This window comes from Buceros rhinoceros, unplaced genomic scaffold, assembly GCF_000710305.1.
Source record: "Buceros rhinoceros silvestris isolate BGI_N320 unplaced genomic scaffold, ASM71030v1 scaffold96, whole genome shotgun sequence".
Taxonomy (NCBI): domain Eukaryota; kingdom Metazoa; phylum Chordata; class Aves; order Bucerotiformes; family Bucerotidae; genus Buceros; species Buceros rhinoceros.
Genome location: NW_010417882.1, coordinates 16,670 through 36,840, shown reverse-complemented (window position 1 = coordinate 36,840; position 20,171 = coordinate 16,670). Strand labels below are relative to the sequence as shown.

At 37.7% G+C, this 20,171-nt stretch overlaps 1 protein-coding gene across 1 annotated transcript in view; it reads left to right on the top strand.

Moving 5' to 3' along the window:
- Positions 1 to 20,171, top strand: part of SLC26A7 (solute carrier family 26 (anion exchanger), member 7) — a 66,174-nt gene that overhangs the window by 41,590 nt on the left and 4,413 nt on the right. Inside the window, exons 10-15 of the mRNA XM_010138300.1 lie at positions 465 to 560; positions 7,611 to 7,717; positions 9,968 to 10,034; positions 14,571 to 14,708; positions 16,448 to 16,496; positions 19,165 to 19,268. Coding sequence (XP_010136602.1) covers positions 465 to 560; positions 7,611 to 7,717; positions 9,968 to 10,034; positions 14,571 to 14,708; positions 16,448 to 16,496; positions 19,165 to 19,268 — 561 coding nt within the window. The remainder of the gene's footprint in view (positions 1 to 464; positions 561 to 7,610; positions 7,718 to 9,967; positions 10,035 to 14,570; positions 14,709 to 16,447; positions 16,497 to 19,164; positions 19,269 to 20,171) is intronic.

Below are 20,171 nucleotides of genomic sequence, written 5' to 3'. Positions count from 1 at the left end.
CAGGTTATTCATTCATCCATATCCTCTCCCCTTCTGATTTGGAGAACAATGAATTCTTTTCTTTGCCTCAAAGTTAATGCATTTTTCTCTCTAGCAGTCTCCTCTGGGTGGTGAAGAAGGGAAATTAAAATTCTTCATTGTGTAGAAGTTGAGTGCCGATTTGCTTGTGAGTCCCTCAGACTATGGCAGAGTTTAGTTGGTCTGGTGGTGCATGGAGAGCCTTGGGAAGCCCTGAAGTTTCTCTCTGTTTTCTGACAATTAGATGGCCTATAGATTGCCTTCAGGAAAAAACAATTGAGTTTGATACTGTTGTGTTTGTGTCACAAGGACACCTGTGCTTATCCCATTTTTGAAACTTCAGGGTTTTGATAGTTTAACTATAATACTGACTGCTAAACTGAAGAAGGAGCATTCATTTTCACTACCAATGCTGCAAATGGGTTTTGTTTTTTATTTCTTTACAGTGTGTGCTAGCAAGCATTATTGTTGTGGGCTTGAAGGGGATGCTAATGCAGTTCCGTGACTTAAAAAAGTATTGGAATGTGGATAAAATAGACTGGGTAAGTGAAACTTAATCTGAGGAGCTTCTCCTGAGACCCTTTAAAAAATATCTGCTAAATAAACTTCAAGTTTTGTGGCCTTAGAAGAGATAAGTGCAAGCCATTATTATTAAGGGGTTTGCGTACTATCTGCTTATTTTCTATTTCAGAATAACAGCATCTGTAATGTCAATTGTATTAAAATAAATGGAGTTTTATCAAATGATAAAGAATCAAACCTATTTTAATGCTAAAGATGTGTACGGACAGATTGGGTTAATCTGAGCAGATGTGCATCTATTTTTTTATGCCTTCTCCAGATTTTGGGCACGCTTTTGTTATTGTAGTATTATTGAAGACAGATTCTGGTATTTTTTTCCTCTGGGGATATGGAGCTGGAAACAGTAGAGGTGCAGAAGGATACATGTCATAGGGTGCTGTAGGTAAATTGCCTTAATCTTTCTGATTTTACAAACAGAATATAGTTTGATCATAATGAAAGATTCTGTGGTATGAGAGGACGAATACCGGAGAAAAAGCAGATAGATGGAAAGAGATGTAGTAAGGAAATCTTGTTTAAAGCAAAGCCTGAACAGTCAGACATACGTTTACACAGAATTCCTAGCAAATATTAAAGATGTGTCCATGTTTAGGAAGACTTCTAGATTTCCCTTCTGAGGGAGTTTTTGAACATATTGGCCAATTAGTGGAAGCAAATCCTCTAACCTTATAAATGTAAATATGTACTTGACATCCCATAAAGCTTCTGGAACTCCTGTTTATGCAGTTTCAGTTAACAAATATACAGCAAGGTGTTTCGGTCATATCCTCTTTCTCTGTGGTGGGAGATGTAGGTTGCTGAAGGTAATATTGGACTTTGCTGAACTCACCAGTGACTTAGTATTCTACAGCAGTAATGGTAAGTCTGGACTGAATAAAACTTTTTTTGTTGTTTTTTTTTTTTTTAAATACAGTATTGGCTTCCAGTATAGAAAGCAGAGCTGAGTAAAACGCACGAAGCTTGGCTATGTGAGATTTTTCATATTTCGTCACAGAAAGCTAGAGTTACTTTTTTTTGTCACCCAGACGAAAAGCTCTATCTTTCATGACATCTTATGCTCCTCAAGCAGCAAAATTCTGAAAATTTCCACAACTTGTACTGTATTTGGTCTTCAGCTTAACCCGTATTGCCAGTGACACAAATGATGGATGATATGGATCAAAATTATTTTGGGGACAGTGGACTTAAGAAAATTGGTGTTTATGAGAGACAGATATAGTTTCTCTATCAGTGCATTGAGATAATAACTAGCTAAGTTTTTCAGCATGATATTCTGGAATCTCACTAAACTTGATGCCTGTTCTCTTTAGCATCTTTGTTAGTGATCTGAATGAAGGGATGGAGTGTACCCTTAGTAAGTTATAACACCGAATTGGGTGGGTGTGTTGATCTGCTTGAAAGTTGGGAGGCTCTACAGAGGGATCTGGACAGGCTGGATTGATGGGTCGAAGTCAACCGTATGAGGTTCAGTAAAGCCAAGTGCAGAGTCCTGCACTTGGGCCACAACCGTGCAGCGCTTACAGGCTTGGGGAAGAGTGGCTGGAAAGCTGTCTGGTGGAAAAGGACCTGGGGGTTTTGTTTGGCAGCCGGCTGAACATGAGCCAGCAGTGTGCCCAGGTGGCCAAGAAGGCCAATGGCATCCTGGCTTGTATCAGCAATAGTGTGGCCAGCAAGAGCAGGGAAGTGATTGTTCCCCTGTACTTGGCACTGGTGAGGCCACACCTTGAGTACTGTGTCCAGTTTTGGGTCCCTCACTTCAACAAGGACATTGAGGTGCTGGAGCATGTCCAGAGAAGGACAACAAAGCTGGTGAAGGGTTTGGAGAGCAAGTCTGATGAGGAGAAGCTGAGGGAACTGGGGTTGTTTTGTCTGGAGAAAAGGAGGCTGAGGGGAGACCTTATCGCTCTCTACAACTACCTGACAGGAGGCTGTGGCAAGGTGGGGGTTGGTCTCTTTCCCCATGTAATAAGTGACAGGAGAAGAGGTGACTGCCTTGAGTTGTGCCAGGGGAGATTTGTGTTGAACATTAGCAAAATGTCCACGGTTGGTCTTGATGATCTTAAAGGTCTCTTACAACCAAATAATTCCGTGATTGTGTGAAAAATTTCTTTATACAGAGGTTGTCAGGCATTGGAACAGGCTACCCAGGGAGATGGTTGAGTACCTATCTCTGGAAGTGTTTAAAAGATGTGTGGATTTGCTGCTGATCAACATGGTTTAGGGACTCTGGTAGTGCAGGGTTAACGGTTGGACTTGATCTTAAGTCTCTCCCAATCAAATGATTCTGTGATTTTGTGATCTTCACAGACGGCCTAGCCTGACTGCTTTTTTGCTTTTGTGGAGTTGGCAGAAAAGGATGGATGAGTACCTAGTAATTACATCTCTGACATCTGTCATTATTTCTAAGAGAGGTTATAGAGGGGGGAGGTTGATGCATTTAGCTTTTTCAACTGAATATAAGTGAAAATGATTCATCTTCAAGTAGATGTACCCTCAGTCCTTAGCCTGACAGGGTAAATCACTTTCCTGTAAATAGCATAATCTAAAGAAGGTTATAAATGTTGATCTTGCATTGCTGCCTGGTTTGAGGAACCCCACCAAGCCTAGTGATAGATTTTGGCCTGAAACAATTCACCCCAGGTTATCCAAACCGTTTTGAAGACCAAAAGTCTAACAAAACATTTGGAAGTAATTAGCAGCTGTCTTTTCTGGAACTGATTCTTTGAAGGGTGTGTGTTGTGTTAGCATAGAAGTCAGGTTTGTTATGTTTATAGGTCTTGCAAGCGATAGTGCATGGAAATGGAATATTAGGGTTTTGTTACCTTGTTCCTTCACATTTCTTTCAGATTCTCATGGAACACAATCAGGATGAGCAAGTATTATTCCATAATACTTTTAAATGTAAAGGGCACAGCTTCAAAGGTACAGGTCAGGAGTTGGACTCAGTGATCCTCATAAGTCCTTTCCATCACAGGATATTCTGTGATTCTATAAAATCTCTCCTTTCACCCATGGATTGCTTTTTATTGCAGATATTATGTTTAGGAGTAGCTGAGTTCAAAGTTGCAGCTAGGCTGACAGACCCAAGTAGCTAATACCAAATATTATCAGCTGAATATTACGGCATATATTTATTTTGGTTGTCTTACAACTTGCTCTTTATCAGTCCTCAGATATGTCTTGTTTTCACATCCCCCTCTCAAATCAAATTCAATTTCTTTTCATCTAGAATTTCGCTGCCCTTACTCCAAAGAGCAAGCCCTTCCCTGCATTCATAGCACTCACATGAACTTCAAATGTCTCTTGCTTCAGTTAAGTTCTCTGGTCAGTCCCTACTCCTTCTTGGATGACGTCAACAATTTCAGATCTATAATTGCTCTGTTCTACTATGTATTATGTTATACGCAAAACTGTGTATATAACAGTATAACAGTATTTGTCCTCCCTCTGCTGTCTTAATCTTTTGGCAGCTTCCAAGGTGTTGATTTCTGTGTTATCTGTGTTTTGTACTTTAACCTGAGAATAATTTGACTTGATTTTTTGCCTCTTTTTGGGGGGGAACATCAGGAGTTTGGTCTGGATTTCGCCTGTAAGTGTATCTCACTTTTCAGGTCCTCAGATCAAACCTTGATTTCCATATCCTTCCTGCAAGCCTCATTTCTTACGTAGGCCTAGTGCCTGACTAACTTCCCTGTTTCAATTTCCAGCTTGATAGTGCACTTTCCTAGTATCAATTAAAAGGCCAGTAAAGTTTTTTTCACTCTTGTTTTTAAGGCTGAGCATCTCAGATAAGCTGCAGCCATTTAAGCTAGGCAAAGAATACTGCGTGGTAATAAACTGCTGAAGAAAAATTTTCTTCCTGCTGTTAACAGTTGGACTTGAAAGGGACCAAAGTTGGGGAAAAAGTGTTTCAGAAGGTGATGCTCTAAGTGAAAAACGACAACAGAATAAGGATTATTTTCACGAGTTAAATATACAACAGGAATTTGGGGTATTCAAGAGAGAAATACTATAGCATTTAAAGATTAAAAAATGTTAAAGAATTGTAGAAATAACTTGGCCAGGAAATGATCACAAATGAGACAAAGCTAACTTGTAGGCCTGACTTGTAAAGCCGAAAGAACAGCAGCAAACTATGGTAAAAATTACACATTCCCTGAATGGTGCTGCAATGTGAGAGTCAGTTATGGATGTGTGAACTGTGAGTGTATGCACATATATTAATATGTAAGGATGTAAAGAATGATACTAATTCAGCAATTAAAGTAGGGTCTCGTTTTTGACAAGTATCCTCCAAGATCTTGACGGTATGAGTTTCTGAGACATGGATCCACCAACCTGTCAATTTATTTTGTCAAAATAGTTTGAAGAATCAGGGAGGGTGTTCCATGGAATTTTCAAGCTCACTGGTGCAATTTCATGTATATTTAGAACTTTTAACATACCCTCAGGAGGGAGATGGCTTTTTAGATTCATTCAGGTATTCATCGCATAGAGGCCCTGATTGATGAGGGGGCTCTGAGAACTCTGAGGGCTTTGCCATAAAAATAATTTTCCACGGAATAGGAAGCCACCTCTTCTATGATAATAATTTTACATGAATGCTTCTAGCTTGTGACATCCTAGGGAGATTTTCTGTCTTTCCTGCATTAGTGAATACGCTGCTCTGATCTATATTGCTTTTGCTGTAGTTAGTTTCAGTGAAGTGCGAAGAAATTTACAAATGCTTAATCCATTCGAAGTATGATTGCCATATAAATTCTTTTTAAAGAAAAATATTTATATCAGTCCATCTGTCTCCAAGGCATTTTTCAAACAAATATCCCCTCAACCATTGTGTATGGGATGCTTGTGAAAATTTGTGTTAAAGAACTATGGCACCACTTTAATCTTAAGCAGTTCCTGCTCTATGGCTGTGGTGGTTGTCACTTCAGCACTTGAGTTGTTTTGTTCAAGGGTGCCCTGAGGGTGTATATGCACATCAGTCCTTTATGCATGTCACCTATTCACGCAGAAGGATGTGGGAGTGTGGGCATACTACCTAAAAAAGTACTGACTCCAGGCCAATACAAAGCACTGAAAGGGTGAGGACAAATGAGTATGTAATTGTTTTGGCTCATCCTCTCAACAGGGGCAGTCGTTGGTTACAGTTAAGATGCAAGACACCAGGCTGCTAAAGAGGCACTTAATTAGCTTTCTCAGTACCCAGCAGTACTTAAACATTTTTGGCTTTGATTCTTCCGATGAAGACTTTGTATTTGTTTTTCATGCTTTCTGTTTTCTTTGGAGACAGAAGACTTTTGCAGCTCTTGCAGCAGTGATTTAGTTAGTTGTGACGAGGCTCAGATCCACAGCTGAAGTGGATTGCCTGATCTCAGGTGTTGTCAAGGGTTCAGCCTTATCAGGATGGGCTAATTCTTGATCCTGCCTGAACTTCAGGTTTGTAGCACTTCTGTTAGCCCTTTCGTGTCCAGCGAACTCCTTTATAAATACCTGTTGAATTTGTAATTCATGGAATTACTTTCTCCCGGATTATTCAGAACTCAATATTTGTTGCTCATAAAGGTATTCTTTGCAAATTCTCTCTCTCTATATATGTAATATTTATGCAAAAATATATATAACATAATTTGTATAAGATACATCATTTTAAAATGTAACTGGAGATAGAGCACCGTTTCAAAGAATAAACTACCTCTTTACCTAGCAGCTGTGCCGTTGCAAAACCTTTTGCAGTGATTTAGAATTTTGATGAAGAGGGAAGAAAAGGTTTCTCTGTAGAGTAGTGTAATACCTCATCCTCTGTAAAGCACAAATTAGTACCGTATGACTTACATTTTATAATGCATAAAATAACAGTTCTGGAATCTGATCGAGCAAAATTCCTGTGGCTAGGCTGAAAGTTTTCTATTGTCTCTGGCTTTCCTGAGCTAAGAGAAAGCATCGGAAAGCATAGTTTTAACACAGATTTTGCCATTGTAATGTGATCTGCTCCTCTGCAAACACTAACAAGAAGAACTGTGATTGAGGAAATGGGCACCTGTGAAGATCAGTATGTCCAGAGGAGAGAAAACACTTTCCATTCTTCTTTAACACTTTATATCAATATCAGGTGGGAGTCTTTGCTTAAGGCTCCCTCAAGGAAAGAAACCTGTGCTGACCTTAGGCTGGTATAAGAAATCAAGTAATTTGTACTTTTCTCCTTTTAACTGTAAAATCTGGATATCACTCAGCCATACACATCATTGTCATATGGAAATTTAAGTGATAATTTCTGTTGAGGAGCTAATTAAGAGAAAAATGTGAAATATTAAAATCTTCTGTGTTTTTTTTAAATTTTAAATTACTTTTCAAAGTAACTTTTATTTCAGATATGCTTCTTTTTTAAAAAAGACTATTTAAAATTAATCCAAAGTTTTATTAATCAAATACTGAAAGATGGGGAAGCAATCTGAAATATCACCATTTCCACGTGAATAAATTCTTTCCCCAATAATTCTTATTTGTTATGGAGTTGTTTTAGTCAGCTGTACTCTGATAGATGCCACTTTTAATTAACCTCCTTGCAAATTATAATTCCCACTTACACATTTAGTGGGAGAAGGGCTTTCTGTATGTGACCTTTAGGGTACCTCACTGTGTAAAAGGAAAGGAGGATTTCATATGTGTGTAGTGAATGTGAAAATCTTGCAATGTGAAAAATAAAGGTTCTACAAACAGCTGAGTTCATTCTGAATTTGCTGTTAGTTCAACTACATATGCTGCTTTAAGCAACTCTGGAAGGAACCTCTCTGAGCACTGGGATGAGTAGTGCGATGTCATATGTGTTCTGCCATGGGGAAACATTATTTTAATTGCTAATTCAGTCTTCAATATTTGCCTGTTCAAAGATCCAAATGTTCACCTCTGGGAAAACATCTTCATTTTAAAAATCTTTATTTCTGATTCATAAAATGCACACTGTTACAAAAATTAAAACTAATAATCTCTTTATGTTTCCCTCCTTAAAGAGCATATGGGTTAGTACCTATGTGTTTACAATATGCTTTGCTGCTAACGTGGGACTGTTGTATGGCGTCATCTGCACTATAGTAATTGTGATTTTCCGCTTTCCCAGGTGAGAAACTATTTATCGGTATGTTCTAGTGGCACATTGTTATGTCTTCTTTCTGGCATACTTCTTCACAGTCAGCATAGACATATAGTATGCTAAAATTAATAAAGAAACTTCAGCTTTTCAGTTGCAGAAAATTACAAGATAAGATAATTCAAAAGGAAAAGTCACACTTGTGCATTGACTGTAGGCTAAGGATCTCAAAAACATTTCATACTACGGTATTACTTTGTAATTTCTCTTAGTATTACACATCTGTATGATTCATTAGGTGAAGGTGGCATAAGATCAGCAGAAAGATCAATAATATAATTTTTTTTCCATTCAATATTTATTTGTTCTCTAAGGAGAAAGTATGACCAACAAGCCTTAGTAATGAAGTGCTTTTATTAACTAGATAGATAGATATTATGTTTCATAGGGGTTGATAGTTGACATTTGCACTGCTAATGTACATTAACGAAACGTAACAGCATAACTATTCTAATGGCTAATGAAAAGCGTAAGTTCTTTGTATGAACTAGAAAAGCCAGGACAAAGAAACCAGAGATAACACAAATTCATGTATTCTATTGCATATATTATAGTTGCTACTCTGAATCATGAGTATAGGAAAATATCAGCCGACCATTTTGTACTGCAAAATTAATCCATAGCTCACCAGTCCTGGAAATGACTTCCTGCTTGCAGGCAGTTGTTTGTGTGAACATTGAATCCCACTACAATCAAGCACGATGTAGACAGCTCGATTTAATGCTTGTTAAATTCAATGGCGTTACCTATTTGTGCATAGCTCTCTTCTACAGAATAAGTTGAGAGCCAGCATTAAAATAGCTCAAAATTGCAAGGCAGTTACAAATTTCAGAAGATATTTCCTGCTTGAATCTTTCAGCACCTTTACAGTAACCTTCTGCTACTCGGCAAACTAAAATTTTGGTAAATTCTGCCAGTAAAGGAAAAGGCAAGTTTTCACATTGTTTACACCCCATGCCTGGATGTCTGAGATTGTCCTACAGCAGAAAGGCAGGGATATCTGACATGAAAGAGCATGATACTCTTAGGTTGTCTGACCTAACAGAGACCTCAGTCTGAAACTGCACTAATTAAAGTAAGTAAGACTCTTCCTAGTGATTTCTGTCGTCTTCACTCAGGTCGCATATGATTGTACATGCAATCTAAAGGCACTGAACAAGCTAACGGCCTTAAAATTTGTTCTGCACAGATGAGGCTTGCAACAGAACAGGTCGTAAGCCATCCAGTTGTGGGCAAAAGTATCAGCAAAGGTGAAGCAAGAAAAAGACTGTAGATGATGTATTGTGAAGTTTCTGTTCAGATGCTAGAGTCTTGGATGTAGTACATGTCATGTATCAGAATCTATTAAAACCATCAGTCGGTACGTTGAAACAGCAGAGGACAGCTGGTTTTTGAGTCTCAAACCCAGTAACTGCAAATAGTTCTACTTGAGCATTGATGCATCTATTAAATGTTTGTATTCTGGGGTTATTCCTATTGCCTAGCTTTAGGCAGAAAGCTCAGATGAGAGCTAGTTTCATAGTCTTCTTGTTCCTGGGTAAATGTGTTCCTGCAAATGATGTATTGAAGCAGAAGGTCCTGCATTGTCTTTTCAAGGCAACTTTCTCTTTTCACTGGCTGTGTGGAGAGCATACACGTACAGCCTTTACCAGTTAAGTCCCCCCTATTGATAGCTAGAGTGCAATGTTCTGCTTCATCATACCAAGGTGTGTTAATTTTCATGACAAATAAAACACCCTTAGTTTTCATGACCTATAGCTATTCAAGATCTTTTTTTTTCCCCTTAACTTACAATATGATTTTGCAGGTAAAAAAAAAATTAATTAAACCTCTACTTTTGAAGAGTATATTAGCTGCCTAACATACCTAATATGTATTAATAATATATATGATATATAGTAGCTACCTTGACTTGGGAATAGCTTTCTGGCCAGCTACAAAAGAGTAATGGAACTTAAAATTAAGACGGTATTTACTTTTATTACAGAAATTGTGATTATTCATATTTTCAAAGTGATATAATTCTAAAATATTCTTTTTACTCTTTAACTGGATTATTATCACAAGAAAAATAAACTCAATATACATGAAAATACGTATGGGTTTCATCACTGCAAATTTAAACTTCTACACTGTAGTTTTGGGTTTGTGTCTCTTCCTGTTTCTGTTCAAGACTACTAATGATCTGCCTTACAGATTTTCTCTGTGTATTAATTACAGAGCAAAGACACTGAGTTTGAAAAATGTGAAAGAAGAGGAATATAAATACAAAACAGAAGATAATTGTGTAAGTTAAATTATCTTTTTTGTTTTGTTTCATTCCACTAATTCAGATTTGCTTATTTTCCCTAGTTGATTACTAGATGGTAATCACTGAGCCAAAGAAATATTTTTATGATATGACCGCATGAAATCTAAAGCCAGTTTAATGTAGTAAATACAAAACTAGTCTGGGAATGAAAATCTGGAATTGGAATAATTTCCTGGTTTTGCTGCTTGTCTGCAAAGTGAAGTTAGACACTTAGATTTTAGATCTATTTATCTTAGTTTGTTACTTTTAAGTTAGGAATTGCTTTTTGCAAAAGTTTCCTAATTCCTAAGTCTAAGGAAATCTCTTGGCAGCAAGGGCAAGGGCCAGCTGAGCAGACAATAGCTGTTTCTATATTCTTACCAGATTTCCTCATTTCCTGAAAGTCCTTTGATATTCTCATCATCTACAATCTCTTTTCTGACCCCTTCTCTGCCACCAGCCCCTTGTGATCGGACTGTCCCAGAGGACAGCACGTGGCTGGGGAAGGAGGGATAGCTGCATGAAGTTGTCACAGACTTCCTCACACGTCACCACCTTGTAGTTAAGCAAAGGTACCCTCACCTAAAAAATGGATGGAAGAACCTCTCCCAAAGACTTTGGCTTCTTACAGACTTAAACCTACTCGTCAGAGATTTAAAATTATTTCAGTTATTTTCATTGCAATTATCATCAGAGTTGCCTGTGGTCAGGCCTATAGTAAGAAGAGAAGGGTAATGACCCAGAGAGGTGAACTCCCTCCTCAGATGAAATGGTAGGGCAGCAGCCAAGACAGAAGTAAAATCATGTGTCCTTCCAGCACAGAGTGCTGTCACTAAGCCATCCTGCCTTCTCCACCATGGCAGTTTCTACTATGTCCTCTTTTCTTTCCTAATGCTTATGAAGGGTCTTACGTACCAGTAAACGACATGTCCAACTGTTATTACCTTACCATTAAGAAGCCCTCCTCTAAATAATTAATTATTTCTGGCAAATGTTTTTTCATCAGAGCTATCCTGGGCTCAAAATCTAAACTTGGTTCAGGGGCGTTTACTGTTTTAGCATGCTGAATGCCAGAATGTGAAAAGTACATGAGAATGGAGAGGGCTCTGAAATGTGAGTTAAAAACATTGTTGTTGAGGCTGGCCCAGCTGTCAATTATTATATTACTTTTCATTCTAAAGAAAAATGTTGGGGTACTTTGTCAGGGATGGGTAACCAGAATTTAATCTGCCTTTTTTTTTTTTTTGTACCAGTTAGTAAAACATTTTGAACAAATCCCTATGTGTCTTTTTTTTTTCAAGTTAACTGCTACCCTTCTTTTTTTCCTTAATCATTAAGATTAATGCCAGTAACCAAGTACTAACAAACTAGTGTCTGCAGACAGTGGGGAAAATAGTATTTTGCTAAGAAAGCAAGTTGCTCAAGCACTCATTAAACAAAACAAAGAAAATATTTTTCAGATTTAGAAAAATGCCTTTAATTGAATTCAGAGTCACTGGATTGCAGCAGGCATTTAGGGTAATTTTTAATGTATGAATGTTAGACTGATCCAAGTTCTCTTGGTAAATAACAGCTTAGACATAAACAACAGGACTTTTAAACGCAAAAATATGCAAACTTAATGATCTGTGCTGCCATTAAGGTCTGTGGATTTATAGGGTTTATTTCATCAATAACAGAAAAGACACTTTAATGTGGAAAAAAAAATCAAGAAGGTATTTTGAAGCTTATGTGAAACACATTGCATCACAGACATTCACTGAACTGAGCTCTTACTCAAGCATACAGTGCTGTGCAGAGTCATAGAGTAATTGCCAGCATGCTTCCAAGTGACAGTGGGGATAGGCCACCTGAGGTAATTTTCTTCCTTTCTTAGTAAGGACATGACAAAGAGGGTATAGAACCAAACCAGAGCTAGGAATGACTGAGCCAAATTTGGCACTGTTGTCCTTGCCAATCCTGGATAAAAGATTATACCTAAGTCTGTCGCTTTCTTGATTTGGCCTTGTCATTTGTGCCTTTCAAGTTTTCCACCTCGTTATTTTTGGAAGCTTATTAGTTTCTTGATCATCACAGGCTTTGATCTTTGCACATCAGCCTTCCTTTTTCTTAGTTTTCATTTTCCACTTTGCCAGTTCTGATAAGGCACCAAAATGCCCACTTGTCTCCACACCAAGATGCGTATAGCATCTTTTTTATGGGAGTCTGTGGGACATTGGAGTATTTCTCCATTCAAGCATATATTGCCCTCTCTTTTGCCCTTATTTTAGAGCTTTTTTTCATATACACTTAGCCATTTTAATTGCTGGTTAGGCTTTGCCACTTGACCGACCGAGGAATGCTAGTGATGTAATATTTACCATAATCACATTCATAGGTACATTGCGCAAAGTCCCTCTGCGCAGTCTGGGGTTTGCTGCCTCAGTTTTGGATGTTTGAAGTGTTTCCTTAGTCTGTATGATGGTCGCTGTGGTGGTGTCCGAGAGATCATCTGGTTCCCAGAAGTCTCAATAGCAGTCTACAATAAGGCGGTAGTTTGCGTGTTTTGTGGTGAAGATTTCCATTCCTGTTTTGCTTGAAGGTCTGTTGGGAAAATTGCATATCTTCAATGCAGTCCCATGCTTTTTTGAACCACTTAAAAACCAGTCTGTGTCAGCTCCACTTACTTTTGTTTGACTGTGACCTTGTTACATGGCTCTGACTTTTGCTAGGAAGAAGAAAGGCTTTTTGAATGTATATTCTCTTGTGAATTCTTGCTTTTTACTTGCGGTTTTCACAAGTAGTTCATTTTTGAGAGCTGGTACTCACATAAATCAGGTATTTTATTTCTGTGGTGTTTTATTTCAGTAGTAAATGGATATTTTCTGTATCCAGACCCCTTTTTGCTCTTAGTGATAAGACACTTCATTGCATATAGTACTTTTGTGGACTGAAATCCTTTTGGAGAACTTCTCAGAATCAGATCTGTGGATCTGCCCTCCCAATCTGATGCTGACATGCTGAAGTGTTGTCAGCTGCAGTGTTTGCCCACTAACATCAGCAGAATGGTGTTTCTCATCTTGTTTTCATTTTTCCAAAGTGGGCAAAGTTTTTATGAGGCTATTGATGCTTGGTGATACCATGTTTTGCTTGTGAAAACACCTAGTGGGAATTGTTGCTGTGCAATGTTCAGGTGGTGTGTTTAAGGATCCTCTTTTCCTCCCACCTGGAATGTGAATGCTCTGAACTTCCATGAACCTACAGATCAACAGCTTCCATAAATGTCTAAAAGGCAAATCAACCCTATTACTTTTTCGGCAGCCGGCGCTTATGAGCAGTGTTATTGTGGCTATTTAAGATTCTCTGTTTGCATGCATGCTTGTCAGGTAGAAAAAGCAGAAAATGCTACTGAAAATATTGGTAACTTTTACAGGCCACACACGATCCTGCTTATTCCTGTGTACAGCACTGGATATGTAAAAGCTTAATACAGTTATTTATTGGAATATACATAAAGACCTTTACAAGTAGATGCAAAATGTTTTACTAGATCAAATAATACAGCTGGAAAAAGTAGAAGACCCTAATGAGGGACAGACTTTTCCTCAAGTCGAAGAAATCAAAGCAGCTGTGCTCAGTCCTAACTTTCCTAAGGAAAAGAGAGACATGGTTCACAAACTGTGGAAAATGAAGAGCTAGGTAGAATTTATCTACTACAAAAGCAGTATTTCAGTTGAACTTGTGATTGCTGATACCTGATATATTTATATATAAACGTTAATTTTCTTACTGGCTTTTGAAGGTGTTTTGTAAGTCCACCTTGAGAATGAGAGAAATAGCGCTTGTTTTGTGGGAAGCATTCCCCACTGGTACCTGGGTACCTGATGTACGTCAGAAATCGTTCTGTGTAATGCCTGTGATTTCAGTTACGCCATTTCATTGAAAGTACGTGCTGAACGGGTTGAAACTTATTCAAGGGAGTGCAGGGACAGGATTGGGGGCGGCTGATAGTTCTCATGTAGATTATTTATTGTGCTGGTTGTGGAGATGTGCCAGCAAAGTTTTAAATATGTCGCTCAAGCTTGGCCAGAATCCACTAAGTAATTCCATGCAGAAATACCCATGTTGTACTATATCGTCCTCAGATCACCAGGATGAACATTTTCAGCATTCTTCAATCCACCTGCAGTGTTTGTCCCAAAACCTTGTGTACTTTTTCCAATACGTGTTTGTCTAAAAAAAGATATTCCCTGTTCGCAAAATTTGTCTTGCCTGTGTCTGAAGATCATACCAAGTGTAACAGTGCTACTATTATTTGCCAGATGATAGTATTATGCATCATAATTTTCCTTACAGGTTACTTATATTTCTTTTTTTACTTCAGTTATGTGTGAAGACTGATGGAGACAGTTATCTTTAAATCATTCTCACAATCCAGATTTCTTTCCAGGTCAATTTACAGGAATTTTCAGGATTTTTCAAGAAATTAATTTGGTTTTTTTGTCTTCAAATCCCATACAATCTTTTCAGCATTATATTTATTTCATTCCACAGGAATCATTAAAACAGGTAAAAATAGTTTCAGTCAACAACCCATTAGTCTTTCTGAATGCCAGGAAACTTCACACTGACCTGATAAAGATAATCCAACAGGATAGCACAAGCAGCCACACATGTGAAGATGTAAACAAGGTAGGATGTACTATATGCTTTAGTCATCAAGGTGACTGTGTTGAAGGTCATGATTGCTTTACTTGCATTTCTAGAGAATGCAATCAGATACTGAGACAGATATATAAAACAGGTAATATCGCAAATGGTTAATTTAGAATAGAATAAAGTTAATCATTATTGCAACCAGATTCAATATGGATCATTTTCTTATCATTTGAGAAGAATATCTCTATTTCTGTATATGATCCTGTAAGAGACACTAAAGCACTGATCCAAAACCTTTCAAAATTTCTGGCAAAATTTATGTAACTTCAGCTGATACAAGATTGTGATTTTAAAAAGACAATGAGCTGTTACAAATCTACTTGTATAAAATGTTTGTGTTTTTTTTTTTTTTTTTTTTTTTTTTTTTTTTTTTTTTTTTCTGGAGATGAGTCCATGAGAGATAGACACTTAATTTCTGTTTCTAACTATAAATAATTCCAGAAGAATTAGGAAGAAGGTACAAACTGGTAAAGTTTTTCTCAAAGGTAGAGTTTATTTTTCATTTTCTGCACTGACTGTATCAAAGAAATAAACAGTACACAAATTATGTATAAGAGTTTTGGAGAAAATCTTTTAGTATTTGAGTTTATCTGCACATAACTACTGCAACTTCCTACAACACTCCCTAAAAGGGATCTTATTATTCTTCTGTCATTACAATGAAGACATTCCAATATATTCAATGCTCACTGTAGGCAATTTCATCCAGTTTGACAAATTGGGCTGAGAAAATTGCAGCCATTTCTTAAATGGGTTGTTAGGACAGTGTTCAGCAATGTGTGCCTGCCACGTCTGCTGCCTCTTGCCAAAGAGCTGTGCTATCATACCTATTCTAATGGGTGGCTTCTCCTTGTTCAGAAATTGTGCTGCTTTTTTTCTTTGGTTCTGCTAGGCTAGGAGATTTGGATGAGGATGATAACAAACCCCCAAACAGAGAGAAATTACTTAGGATTTGCATGGAATTAATTTTTGAGTTAATTTAGTGTAATAAGTTAATAAGTTAAATTTAATAAGTTTATTTATAAGTTACTTAGGAGGGAGATTTTATTCTTTGTCTCTTCTATAAAGTACTTGGCAGTACAGCTTTTTCTGTGGAATAAAGGTCTTTCTGTAGCACATAATGGGAGGGAAGACAATGGCACTTTGGATTTTATTTCTGTGCTGTATTTCTGGTTTTATCTCATATTTCTATTGTGAACTTAACATTCGTATTGAAATCATTACTAAAAAAAAAAAATCTTCAGATAAAGGTAATTCTTTAATGAATTTACATGTCCAAAATGTTCTCACTAAAATATTAACATAGTAGATGAGATTACATCAAGCAGGAAATTAATCAAAAATTAATCTTATAAAATCACTGGCTAGAATTTATCTTCTCAAGAATATTTTTCCCATTTCTTGACTTTTTAACCAACCCCTGCTTCCCCAAAGTTCATAATATGTTTTTTGATGGATCCAAACACATCAGATGTTGAGTCATCTGAAAAGAGAAGCAGAATTTCAGTTTGGTGTAACTTCACTAGAATACTGAGAGATGTAGTCAGCAAATATTATGCATCTGATAGGTTGTTTCATAGAACATGTTTTGGAGAGGAGTTAACTTTGATATTGAGAAATAGCATTCTTCAGTACTGCATTGCTTTTCTTTGGTTACTGGGCACTGGATTAGTTTTCGTTCGTCTGTTAATAGTTTGTTGTTTTTATTTCAGTGTGAGCAGAACACATTGCTTCATTCATTTTCCAATGGAACTTGTCCTGGTGAGTTTATTATCTACAAATGATATTAAACCCAAGAAGGTTCTAAGTGTGGAGAATGGCTCCACACTTTTTATTTTTAGGTGAACTCAAGTTGTCTGGAGACTAGCAATTTCAGTTAGGCCAAACCTTTAACGAAGCATGATTTATAAACTGTGTTAAACATTGTTAACCGCCTGACCGGGGCTATTTTTATTCTGTTCTTGACAGACTTTTTAAGATTTCAAAAGCAGCGAACCCATGAATATAATTTTTCTGCAGGAGTCCTAGCTCATTTCACAGGAATCACTGTGTGTGTACTGAGGCAGGTAGACAGTGGTAGAGAGTAGTCCCGTATTACTGCCTGGACTGGTCTTCAAATGCTAACAGGCTGTTTTGCTAAGATCTGGTCTTGGTTTTTTGCATTCACTGTGGAACTTGAATATTAGCATGCAAAAATAAAAACAGGATAAGATTAGAGCCATGTTAATCTTTGTGATCTTTAAAGCCACTTACGAGAAAATATCAGAAAATGCATCTGAATTATCAGTGACATGATGGCCACCAATATCGTACTGTCCTACTGTTTTTAATATTGTTTTGAATCAATACAGTATAGAATAAAGAAAAAAACCAAACGGTTTGCTTTCAGCTAAGGATTAAGCTGGATAACTCCACTCTTCCCACATTTTATAACACATAATCAAACCAGAGTATATGCGTTCCCACTGGAGAGCTGCAGCAACCTTTTGCAGAAGGTATTTTATACAGATGATTTTGCTGTGGATGCAATTAAAACACTGTGTCTGTTGAAAATACTTATAAGCCTTAAGGCCACAGTGGAGAATCTGATTTGGAGGGTGTTGTCTGAATGTTTACGTTTATTAACTAGACTCATGACATTTTATGATAATTGTGTTTAGTTAACTTGGCGGTGACAAGAGCGCTTTGCTGTAACACATGGCAACATAATGGTAATGGCTACCACAGACTACAGAGTGCTACACTGTAAAATACTAAAAAAGTGCACAGCATCCTACGTATGAGAAGAACTTGCCAGTACGTATTTCAGTCTTCCTTTAGATGGACTGGTTTCTCATGTTACAGATGTGACAGACAGCACAAGACCTCTTTTCTGACTGCTAAAGTCCTGCCTTGAGGACTTAAATTGTACCAACCCATCTAGGGTGACTTTTCATGAGGGCTTTAAAATAAAAAATAGAGAGAAAAAAGAAAAATCTGTATAAAAAAACCTCCACAAATGTGGGGCTTAAATTTTCAGGAAGGAGGGGAGCAGTAGGAAATAATCCTTAATCCTTATGGCAGTCGTCCTGGAAAGCGTGGCAACTTACATTTTTGTCAAAATCTTTCCTTTCTCCCTCTGGGGAATAATTTGCCACAGGTCTGTACCAGCACCAAATTATACAGCCGCTGTTGCCCCTGCCACTGGTTCAGAAAGGACGAAGGTCTGTACCCACCCCCCACTTAGAAGCGAGGCAGCCTCTACTGCAATGCGGGATGATAGCTGGGTGGGAAGGCAGCAGGAGTAAGTGGTAGGGAGAAAGACTAGGTTCTTTTGTCTTGGAGGCAGAGAAGGTGCTTGGAAATGATTACAGCCAGCAGTCTAGCAGATCTCAGCAACTGTTTCTGGGTTTCCATCCCAGTGATGTCAGGTGGGAGGTTTCCTTTTAAATTTTGTATTTTTGCTTGCGTATTTATTAATGTACATTGAACAGTACAAAGACAGTAAATCTCTGCAGTCTGGCTCTCAGACTACTGCCAGAAAGAAATTAGCACCGTTATAAATCTACACATGGGGAAATTCTAAGTCCCCTCAAGAGTTTAAAACCTTTACTCTGCTCTGTCAAAACCATTTAGCTTAACCCATCTTTACATTCAGAACTCCTTCATCTTTTCTTTTAGAGTTCTGTGCATTATGATAACTAATATCTGTTCACAGGGCAATGTAAGCAAGAAGATGTGCATTAGTTTCTAGTTTTCCCTTTATAAAGGTCAGGAATCATTTATCTATGTGCTAGCTCAGTATGCATTTAGTACAGGGTGTGCTTAGTCCAAGCATAAGATGGCCTGAGATAGAAGAATATCTTCACGAACCGCCATTTTTTTTTCCCCAGCATCAATACATGATAGTATTGATATGTAATATCAATAAATAAAATATAGTAAATGATAGTATATAAAAAATTAACCAAACAAAAAACAGCACAGTAAAGCCTTAGGAAAAGAAAACACTCCACAAATTTTTCTTTCTTATGGGTGCATATTAAGCCATAGGCAGGTGTTCACGTACTACAGGAATGAGTGCCATATCAGAACTTGAGAGAGATATATTCTCTGTGTATCCCATGTAAACTCTTCCAAACAAGCCAAGATATTATCGTGACTCTTTTAGAAATTCAAATCTGAAGAAGCTATTGTATAAGAGACTAACTCTGCCTAAAGCATCTCACTAATAATATGTTCTGCCTGAGATCACATCACCCCATTGCTCTGAAGGTCCTTCATTTCTGCTTCTAAAATGTGCCATTTATTTGTCTGATACCCCAGTACATAAAAGGAAATTTTTTGTTGTGATAGTTTGGGCTTATTTTGTCAAACTATCATTATTTTTATATGCTTTTCTTGACTATTCTCCATTTTAATTAAAGTTTTTCATTTATCAAATGCGTAGGTGAGTTGTTGACACAGTCAAGCCACAGTGAGCGACCTGTTTTGATATTAGACTGCAGTGAACTGAATTTCTTTGACTACACGGGAGTCTCAGTCCTGCTTCAGGTATTTGTGACACCAGACAAATTCTGTATATAGAAATATAGTTACACCTATGAGTTACTGCAGCCTACTACTAGTCATTTCACCTGTATTAATGGATACACATGTCACTCATGGAAAAGATGAACACAGATTTGGTATTAAACTGCAGTGTGTTTTCATATAAAATTATATAAAAAATTAATTTGTAAGATTCTGGGTGACATTCAGAGCAAATGAAGATATCCATCTGTAATGAAGATGAGTTTCTGAACTTTTTTAAAAATAAATTTTAAATCTGTTTGAGGTCATAATTGACCCTGTCATGTCACTTGCAGTGGAACCATGCATCAATACTATCCCTTTAAAATTTCATCTTTTAATTCTGTGATATTTATCTGTATGTCTGTTTTCTCTTAAGCCAGAGGTTTTAATGATCTCCACATTTTCTCCTGTGGGTTACGTAACTAACAGGCTGGGTTCCTCAAGTATCTCATGAGCTCCAAGAAGACTAAAACGAGAAACCACTGGTTCCTGTAGTGAACAGAGTCAAATCGAGTTAACACCACAAATGGTGTTGCCCAGCGCTCAATATCGTGCACTGTTCTGTTTAATATCTTTATCAATGATCTGGACAAGAGTATCAAGTGCACCCTCAGTAAGTTTACAGATGACAAGTTAGGAGGCAGTGCTGATCTCTCTGAGCGTAGGGAAGCTCTGCAGAGGGATCTGGACAGGCTGGATCAATGGACTGAGACCCATGGTATGAGGTTCAACAAGGCCAAGTGCTGGGTCCTGAACTTGGACCACAACAACCCCCTGATGCTACAGGCTTGGGGAAGAGTGGCTGGAAAGCCGCCCGGCAGAGAAGGTCCTGGGGGTGCTGGTTGACAGCCAATTGAACATGAGCCAGCAGTGTGCTCAGGC